At 39.0% G+C, this 10,678-nt stretch overlaps 1 protein-coding gene across 1 annotated transcript in view; it reads left to right on the forward strand.

The window, feature by feature from the left end:
- The window catches only part of LOC108576093, a 2,566-nt gene extending 940 nt beyond the window's left edge, over positions 1-1,626 (forward strand). Inside the window, exons 3-5 of the mRNA XM_017939013.1 lie at positions 108-213; positions 287-413; positions 1,416-1,626. Coding sequence (XP_017794502.1) covers positions 108-213; positions 287-413; positions 1,416-1,626 — 444 coding nt within the window. The remainder of the gene's footprint in view (positions 1-107; positions 214-286; positions 414-1,415) is intronic.
- Positions 1,627-10,678: the final 9,052 nt, after the last annotated feature.

Here is a 10,678-nt window from a genome sequence, read left to right on the forward strand (position 1 = left end):
TATTGTAAATAGTTCTCGTTAAAGTGGGATATGCAATTAAATCGTGCGTTTAGCTTTAAACGAAGCAGCATAAGCACAAAATACTCAGTGCAATATTTGTAAATTAGGAAGAAGAGCCAAGGAAAACATCCAAACAAATAGTTTCAATGTATTCGCAGAAAAAAGAATGCAGTTCAAGGAAAAACGAACCAAGAAAAGTCTATGCCACGCGTGGTACATCTTCTAAAATATTGATTCAACGTATTAGGTGGAAAAATATTAAACCCACCTATTATCTCTATTGCAGTGGACACATGGAAGTCACACAACGAGAAAAAGGTTTGTCCTCGATGTCGAAGAGAAGCAGTGCCAACACTTCATGCTCGAGGAGACAAATTAACGACATCACATATTGGAGCGCTGTGCCTTTTAGGGTAGGCGAATTTTTTTTTCGCAAATTTTCTTAACTTCGTCACGGTATGGTTGTTCAGATCGCTGAATTTGTTTCTTTATTCTCTATAAGGATATCGAAAAGAAAATACAGGATTCCATTTAAAAAGATACCGGTGACCTTGAAATCTGAAAAATGATCATGAGAAAAAATTCTTTCCAATGTGACATGTGCCCCTTGAAATAGTTTAACTTTGTCCTGAGAAGTTTTTTCGTACAATAGTAAATAAGGCAGAAATTTAGTTGATCTCATTTAGCTAAGACACCCTATATAATTTTAGAGAACTGAATCGTCGCTAATGTTGCGTCGCACGCAATTCACGTGAGCTCGCCTCGGTCTGGCGGATTATAGTCATAAAAATCATTAGCCACCATTGGCCGCCAGACCGAGGTGTCGAGCCTCACTTCGAACATCAGACCCCCCTTGGTCTACCCTGCGCCGCGCGAACAGCCATTGTTCACGCCCGCGGTAGGTTTTTCTGGCAATAAAACGGTACAGCTTTCGGGGCTGACAATTTTACATAAACAAATTCGATCCCCCGAAAGCGGCCTACCCGGAAAAACCCACAGGCATCCCCTTCTCCGAAAGAAACGCGCTGCGGGCGCAAGAAGAGGGTTGTCGCTACCATTTAGGCACCCGGATTGGTGGATGTCTTCTTCTAAAATTTGTATAAAGAGCGAGCTCACCCGAAGTCAGATCACAACACATACAGTTCAACTAAGCAGCAGATCACAAATAAAGTATCAACTAAACAACAACGAACAGGAACATTTACTCTCCATTCTCAACGAGGTTCGGAATCGTTAATTCGAGGCTGAACCACACAGCGAGCTCTGAACCGAGCAAGGTCGAACGCTCGCAACAACTAAAATTGAAAAATAAGAATGGAAATTTTTTAGAAAATACTCGTATATCTAATGAAACATAATTTAAACTTTCATTATTCTAAAAACAATTTCATGGAAAGTACAATAATTTCCGACAGATGCTGGCCACTCTGCTTCGTACCATTGATGATGAAGCGTGCTAAGAAGTTCCGTATGATCTGTCCTCTGTGTGGATACATGTACGGCAGCTTTCAATACAAAAATACCGGATTAGCGCCATGTAAAGCAGACTCCGAAGACTCCCAAACACGACTCTCATCTCCACCAAGTTTTCGCTTATACGTAAGAAGACAAGACTGTAAAAATTGATATCCGATTATGTGTTCTGGTAAAAAAAATTTCTACTTAAAGGCTTACTCTTGCACTAGATTTACATGCAACGACTCTTTTTTTCTAATTAAACAGACTAACGTTGTTGGATAACATCATTTTTCTATGGAAAATAAATTGTAAAAATTGGACGAAGTATGTACTTTTGATGTGTGTACGTATTATACTGATTTAATTATACTTGCTAAATGCACTAAGTCTGGAGCACAGTTTATAGCAAGTAACGACGATAATAATTATTATGCTGCAATTTGTTTACATTTTAGCAATAATTCTTTAAGGGATGCGTCTAAAAATAAGTAAAAGTTTGGGAGTTCTTTTCGTAGGTGACTACTAAATAGAAAGTTTCAATTTCTCTCCGATAATATGAATGAAACTTTTAGCATTTCTCTACGATTTTTAAAAAGTAAAAATATTTCAAGATGGGAGAGTTATTGCAAAACCTCTTTTGCTAGAACATCGACTGTTGGTCGCCATTGCCGGCAAGGATTAAAACGTCTGAAATAAACAATTCTTTTTGATTTATAAATGCAAATGTATTACCTACAATGTACAGTAATGACTTTTTCCATATATCAATTATTTAATCCTTTAGAAACATTTAAAGTTTGTAGGACGGTTGATGGTAACACTCTTTATTACAAACCGTGGATTCTAGATACAAATCGCCGGGAAAGTACAAGTATAGGCGCGACTCGAGCGGTCTCCAGCGAGAAGTCGCGGACGCGGCGATTGTCACGGGGTATTATGCCGTGATTTATTCAGTGTGAAATACTAAGAACTAGTTTTATTTGCAACAGAGTGATACTTGAGGTGATGTCGCCACGAGACTATCAAAATACCAATTTTCGTAAGACCAACTGCCAAGACTTCCAAAAAAGGACGCGCTTCTGCCTCGTTTCCTTAGTTTTATCCGCTCGGCCAGTTGCTGATTGGTGGCCGATCTCTTCTGGGGGTTGTAGGTGCTGACTCGTCATTGGAGGAGGTTGTTTAGGTGGGACGCAGCTCTTTCCAAAGGAAGGGGATTGTTGCTTAATATTAGAAAACCCCCATTTTTAGGTTTTTCCCAGGGGTTGCCGCGTGACTTTCCAGCGCGCACGTGACCTCTCCACGGGGGGTACGGTACGCGCGAGAGGACCGGTACCTCGGTCTGGCGGCCAAGTGTAATTGAACAAGTTTATGACGATAAACCGAGGGTTCGTCGCGATTTCTTGCGAGGCAACACCGTGACACGGCCAGATTTTCCAAAGGAGAGGGGCGAGGGGGTAGTAGAGGAAGGGAGAGTGTAGAGAAGGAAGAGAAATTGTCGTCTATGAACCCGCGAAGGAGACGTCTGTTTTCTCGGAGTAGGTAGTGTGTGAAAGTTTGGAGGTGACCTAGAGGTGTCGCTATAACCCGCGTAGGAGCGTCTGCCTCTAGGAGGTGGGTGGGTAAGGATGATGTCGGGGGTAGAGACAGGACAGAAAACCTGGTCCTGGAGTCCTCGTTCGTTCCGTACTGACTTTTTGCAAAGGCACTGAGTGTCGTCTGTAACCCGCGTAGGAGACGTCTGCTCGATGTTTGCTATGATAGTCTACGTTCGACTTTCCCGGAAAGACTGATTTCTTACGGCGAAAAGCCGTCTTTCACATGTTTTAGTGGAGTTAGGCCCGACCAATCAGGGCGGTCAAGCCTTTTCGCAGGTTCGGGGCGCGCGAGCCGCTATCCCACTACCTGAGGCTACGGGGGGTTGCGTCGTGCGTGGCTCGGGGCGTGTCGTATAATTAGGCGAAAAACGGTTACGCTACAAGTTGATCTTTTTCGGCAAAAAGTGGCGTTTCCTATTCAAACTGCCACTAGTTTTATAATAATTACAATTTTTGAAAAATCGTACGCTACGTTGGAGACAATACATTTTTATTTATAAATGAATAAGAATTTTTTATTTCAAACGTTCCAATTCTTGCCGGCGATGGCCTTCAGCAATCGATGTTCTAGCAGAAGAGGTTTCGCAAACAACGAATAACTCCTCCATTTTGTAACATCTTTACTTTTTTTAAGTTACAGAAGAAAATTGAAAATTACATTAACATCCTCTGAAAAAACTGAAATTGTTTATTTCGTACTTACCCATGACAAAAATTTCCAAATTTTTACCTATTTTTAGACGCCTCAGGGTGGTGTACCATCTTAAGTAGTTAATTATACTAAGGATACACCAACTACTTTTGATTTAACGAACTTAACAATTAATTCAAACTGTCTGTCAGTATTTACTGTAATTGCAAAGTAAAAGTGAAACATCTGCATGACGTTAAAGAGTATTTACAGCAACATACTATGCAAGTTTAATGCAACATGGCTTATTGTTAGTCCATCATACTAAAACTTATGTAAATAGTTTCCGTGATAACAAGGAAGCATTAAATAACTTGCTGCTGACAAGGTGGGGTTATTTTCAAATGAAATGAAATGTACAGTCTGTTCAACCTTGAATTACTACTGTTATGCAAAATATACAAGAAGGTACAAGAAGAAACACGCAAGGGAGAGATATTTTCTATTCAAAGAGACAAATATTTGAATAAACGAGAATTTGTTTTCAACACACATTTTAGAAGATTTTAACATCATTGACTTCTTTCTATTAAATAGGATAGTAAATTTTCATTAATGCAGTGACGAAGCACAAGAAAGAAAAATTTCGATTTTCTAATAAAAGTTCCAGGTAATTATTGAGAATACGAGCCGATTAATTAATTAACTAATTAATTAGAAATTATCGCCGATTTCAATAAACTTGAAATATATTATCAAGGTCATCAGACTGAACAACTTTTCCCTATACACGTTACTGCCGTTCGGCTTTAGCTTCCGAGATATTAGCAAAAAACTTTAGTTAAACCTAAGTTACAAGTACACTTTATTCTGACGTAAGCGGTCGTCTCACGGCGACTGCATAACCGGTTTTAATATCAATAAAAGAGAAAAAATAATGGGTTATAGGTTGTGTTAATTCAATACCGGTAAATAATAGACCGGTAACGCTAGTGTTAAATTATATTGTAAGTAACTTTTCCCTATAATAAATTTGGTTATTATAAATTGTAATTATTATCTTATTTATTACCAAATCAAAATACAACCCAAACCTAACCCCAATTTAACTTAAATCTAAGTCAAACCCTTTAAAACATACGTAGCATCTGTTGCGTCGTGCACTTTGATCAAGTCTTATGACCAGAAGTTCTGGCGCAGGTTGATGATAGTTCTCGCTGATTCGAGGTGTATCGAAACTTCGTTGTTGGGTTAGATGTTTTTCTTTCGGTTCGTTGATGTAGATGTTTGATAGATGTTTAGTTGAAATTCGGTTATTCTTTTCTTTTGACGATCTGTCTCGTGCACTCGTTGTACTGTGACTCCCTGTTTTCAAGTGTGTAGATGTATATATGGGGATTAGGTTGGTTCTGATTGGTGGTTGTGTTATGGAGGTGGAAAGCGTGGTGTGTTCGGCTATTGGTCGACGAAAACTGTGACCTTTTGGGAGACCGAATTTGTTGTAAACAAATTCAATCCTCGGTAACGAATGTTTTATGGTCCCGAGTGTTTTTGGGACCTATTGTCCGAGTGTCGCGCTGGTGAGTCCACGGGGGGTATATTGCGGTCTTCCGAACGTCGGCATCTCGGTCTGGCGGCCAAATGTGACGAAGTGGCTTATTACTATAATCCGCCGAACCGAGACTTCGTTGCGTCCTCATCAGGTCGCAACAGCATCAAATACAGGGTCTTTCCTTCATCTCGCAAAATTAAAATATCTCGTGAGGAAGTGAACCTATCAAAAAAATGTTTCAATAAAAGTTGCTTGGTATGGAGGGAGACACCATATGGTGCAAGTTATGTTTTTACAGGTCGAGTGGTCGTGGAAATTTCAAAGTCAAGTTCACTTTTTTAATTGGAACCACATATTTTCGTAGTACAATGGCGTTTGTTGAGACGAATTCAGCGACTTGTCATATGAGGTAATTTATTGATGTAAAATTTGATAAATTATGTTATAAGACTGAATTGCTGGCTGACGGCTATTAAGCTGCACGTGGTAAACAAAGATCGAATTTTTTATCTCCTCTTATGCTTCTCAAGTTAACAAATGTTACGAATGTCAATATAAGTGGTGAAAACTTTTCTTTAATTAAGCATTGTTAAGCAGACATAAATTTCGTACTTATGTCGGTAACTTGAGACACGATAAGAACTTGTAACACAAGGTATTTAAAATAATTTTCATAGAATTACATTATGCGTCTGTCTTAATAATCCTGTGAACAGTGTTCGTATATTATAATAATCCAGATGATCATTAATACCAGATCAAAGCCACAAGCTGCAAATTATTATTATCTTTCAGCACGCAATCGTTAGCACGAATAAAAATGAAGTCGTTGAGCGTTATCAAAGAGGAGCGACAGCGGTGATTTTACACAGTCTACGAAATCGTAAGTTTCAGGAAATAACTTGTCTTCCTGTTCCATCCGCCAGTGGTTACCGGTGATCGTAAAGTTCGTACCGCTATCGTAGGCGGACGCAACGATATCGATGACCAGAGCCAGCAATAAACTTCGATAAAAATGAACTGTTCACGAGACACTAAAATATGAAGTCGAAATAAACAAGGGAATATATTACGCTGGCATGAAAATCGAGATGGTACGAGAAAAATAAGTGAAAAGTCGTAAAAGAAAATGAACGAGAAAAGAATAAGTGAGTTTTGACGCATGGAAGAGCAATAAAAAGCGGCACACAGAATGAAAGAAAAAAGATGGTAAACATAGAGCGACTGTAAAGAAATGTAAAGAACCCATTTCAGAGGTAGAAATGGCATAAAAAATAGAGTAAGCGGCGGGAGTTAATAAAAGAAAGCAGTAAAAGGAAAATACGAAAACGGAAGATAAAAGTAGAGACTCTAGGGAAAGGAAAAAGGCGCTAAAGGTGAAATAAATTTTTTTAAATGGGATGCTGTACATTTTTATTCATAATGTGATAGCGTTTATTAAGACGAGTACAACGGTGTGCCGCAAAAGGTCATGCAATGTAGTAAAAGGCCATAATTGGGTTTCTTTCGGGATCTGTGTCAAATACGATCCCTTCTGGAGGACAGCTGTTTCGTTCGATAATTCAACGACACGGTGCTTTTTCAACCGTTTCCGAATTCTCGAATTGCTCTCGCGACAACTTAACGGAGCGAGGGCTCTTTTTTAGGTTAATTTATTAGTGAAATTTGAATGATAAATGAAACACTTCGTTGTGGGTGATACTGATATGAAATAGTCTTACGGTTTTGTATTTTTTTTGTGGTTCTTTTACAAAGGTTTTAAGTAAACGTGTGTGCTAGACGATGCTAGCTGACTAATTCTTAGATGTGACTTGCTAGAGAATTGTTATGAATCTGTCTGCAGATGCTGTGTGGTTTTTGAGGAAAACTTTGCTGGAAAATTATTGATGGAATGTTTCTGGAGGAGTGGATGTATTTGTCTTCTGACTGGACGGTGTAGCTGGGTCTTGTTTTCTAGGTGTTAGGGCTTGTGGTTGATCTTTCGATCGTTCAAGCTTTGCCGGTTTTTGCACGTGTGTGTCGACTAATGTATTAAGGCTTCGAAGGACTAGTTTCTTGATTGAAACACTAAGTTTTTATTTTATGTTCTATTTTCTACAACTAATTCAAGATATAAATTCTACTGCGAAGTGAGAGGTGTTTCTCTTGCGAGTGGCCAAGTGTTTCTCCCGAGTGACCAAGTGTTTCTCTTGCGAGTTGCAAAATGTTTCTGCTGGAGTCTCTACGGTTTCCCTCGACGAAGACTCCTATTTTCCCAAACACACCCTGATTGGTGATTTTTCCTTTTCTAAATCACCAATCAGTTTACTCCGGTGCATCGCAACCTCCCTCCATTTTGCCCTTAGCGCGTTATCTTAGGGTGGGGAATCCTGTGGAATCTCCTCTTTTCTAGGCATTGTTAAAGTCAAGTGGCCCATCGACGTTGGCAAAAGTCGTGGGCCACTTTTCTATTTTCCGTTAGGAGACTCCAGGATTTATGGCAGGGTCTGGTCCTAGGGACTAAGTGTCGCAGGCAACGCAATAAACACTTGTAGTGTTTTGAGTAAACACTTGTGGTGTTTTGAGGAAGCGATATTTGCCTGCGACGGCGACCACTTGACTCGCTGCCATAAATCCGGCTACAGGATACGCCTTAACACTAGGACAGGGTAAAAATAGTGAAAAGTGGAAGGTGGAAAGGGTGAGTGTGTTTTTTCCGGTTCTTAATTTCTACGGCACACCTGGTAACTGAAGTCGATGTACTATAGACGATGACCAATGGATCGCGCGAGTAAGACTTGCAGTCGTTGACGTTTTGATGGTTTAAGTTATAGCGTAGAAAAGAAAGGGAAAGTTTTTCGAGAGGCTAAGTTGTCAGCTTGAAGTCCGGTTGGAAAAATAACCTATTGTTCATGTTTTAACAACAGCATTTATTATTAAAAATTGTCGATTCCCGGAAACGGTACTTTTTATGGCCGGAAAGCCTCCCTTCGTTGGGGCCTGACACAAGTGGTGTCCATACCTCGAGGCATGGCGATTGTAAAACAATTAAATATCTTGACCGTGGCTACAGACCCGCGCTTTCGGGCCTTGTGATCGAACAGTCCTTAACATAAAAGATATAAGCAAAAAATGTAGAATAAAGTTTCTTGATTGCTTACCTAGTTTCCGTGAAAAATGATTGTGAATATAAAAGTACCACCGATTGATTATGGTGTATAAGATAGATCTTGTGTATGATCAAGCTGTTAGTTTAAATTATTCTAGACAAGTATTATTCAATACTAATATTGTAGTGCAAACTTTTTGAATGTTAATAGTGAATGATGTTTACAAAGTAATACGTGCAAATGAAAAGTGCTAAAAAATATATAATATTATATAACCACGCTCTACGTTTGGAACGAGGATTAAGAGATGGACTTCGTTTTGGTTGACTAATGCCAGCACTTTTCAAGTGTTCGTTCGCAAATGACTGGTTTCGTTTGGCTTTTATTCTGAGGGAAATTTTTAGGTAGCAGACATCAGGGCGGTGTTTCATCCATACAACGGAATTTCCACATCATTAGACCTTCACACCTCTTCGAACAGCTAAAGCTCCTCGTAATCTTTAATCCTCTCAAAAATGCACAATAAATCCTTTTTAACATAGCGATACAGGAAGCTATTGACGACACTGACGTTAAGGACTAAAAATGTATACTCGAGTGTCAAAATATTTATAAATATACCAACAAACATCGCTGTCTGTAATTTTAATGATGGCCTCACTAGTCTAACAGAGATAACGCAAGTTCTGAACCTGACAGTGGGCCGAAACTGTTATAATTTTTGGGCATAACAGCTGAGCGCTCCACGATGCACGCGGTGAAAGAAGCTCGGCAGGCCTTAAAATCATTAAGAAAAGAAACTTTTTTATCTGAGCTTGTAGTGAAAATTTAAAACTGTTTGTAGCTCATAGCAACGTTAACCGATAATTGTCAAATCTACAAAACATGTTTCAAATTTTCATTATGGGCTCGGATAAAAAAAGTAGTAAAAATTGACCTCTACCATTTTCTTCGCGATTCCCACAAATTGCAATTTTTTCAAAATTTTTTGTACTCGGCATCTAGTAAACCAATTCTTCTAATTTCTCAAAAAGCTCAAGTCGTCTGGTCCAATTTAAAAAAAGTTACACTATTCCAAAGAGTGTCAGAATATTAATGAGAGTAACTGTATGTACATACATATGTATGTGTGTGGTATATCACAAATCACTTATCTACCACCTTCAAACTCATCGTCAAAATCTCTCCATAGAGCCAGCGAGAGACAATCCGCGCCAAGACTGTTGAAGGTAGAACTTGTTCAAAGTCTACGATATAACAGTGCAGCAAAAAGCATTGAAATGGAATTCCTGTGTGCATGGTGATGAGACAGCGAGGTGCAATAAAGTTCGAAGCATGAAACACGTTGGTCGGATCGTAGAAACGAAATCATGTTCCGTACTGCTTGCCTTACTGTATTCTAGGGCAGGAAAAACATTACTTTAAATTCTATCCAGGAGAACATAAATTTCCTTAGCATACTTCGAGGTGCTGTAACACAGGGGACAGCTATTTTGACATTTTTCATGATGCACATTCCTTTCTTTATGTCGCTTAAACGCGAATGACTTCTGCTTTATGTCTTGAAATTCGAGAATTTTACGTCGTTAGAAAGTATATCCTTCGTCGCTTGTTTTATACGTTTTATAAACGGTCTTTAAGTTTGCTTTATAATTGAAATTTCGTTACAATTTTACATCACGTGATAAAATTCTATTGTACATCCAGAATTGTGTGTACACTGCCGTTAATAAGTATTAGGACAAAGCAGTAATTACCCAAATCATCAAAAAATATTCACCGATGCATCAAAAACTGACCAGGGAGTCGGAATTGCCATCATCTGCGACAACACGATCAAAAAACTTCACCTACCAAAAGCCGTTGTGCGGTTCTCAAAGTCCTTAATCATATAGCAGATAACAACGTCCAACTTTCCATCATTTTTACAGATTCTATGAGCGTAACCAAGGCAATAGAAAACATAAACAGTGAAACCAAACATGAAGCCATCCTAAACATCCAATATATTTATATGGACCTCATCAATAATGGTAAACATGTAATCCTTGCCTAGGTTCCATCTCACCAGGGAATTAAAGGTAATGAGAAGGCTGACAGAGCCGCCAAAGAAGCTACATTACTCCCATCAGATGACATTCGGAGACGAATTCCACACCAAGACCTCATTGTTGCATTACACCATATCGAACAACAATCGTGGAATAATATTTGGAGCACTTCTAAAAAAACAAGAACACATGACGTAACCCAAGACTTCTAACAGAAACACAAACCCAAAGACTTTGTTAGAGTTTAGCTTGCCGAGGTTTATGACATGGAGCAGGCAGGCAGTTATCTTTGAGACCTTTGT

This window comes from Habropoda laboriosa, unplaced genomic scaffold, assembly GCF_001263275.1.
Source record: "Habropoda laboriosa isolate 0110345459 unplaced genomic scaffold, ASM126327v1 scaffold334, whole genome shotgun sequence".
Lineage (NCBI taxonomy): Eukaryota > Metazoa > Arthropoda > Insecta > Hymenoptera > Apidae > Habropoda > Habropoda laboriosa.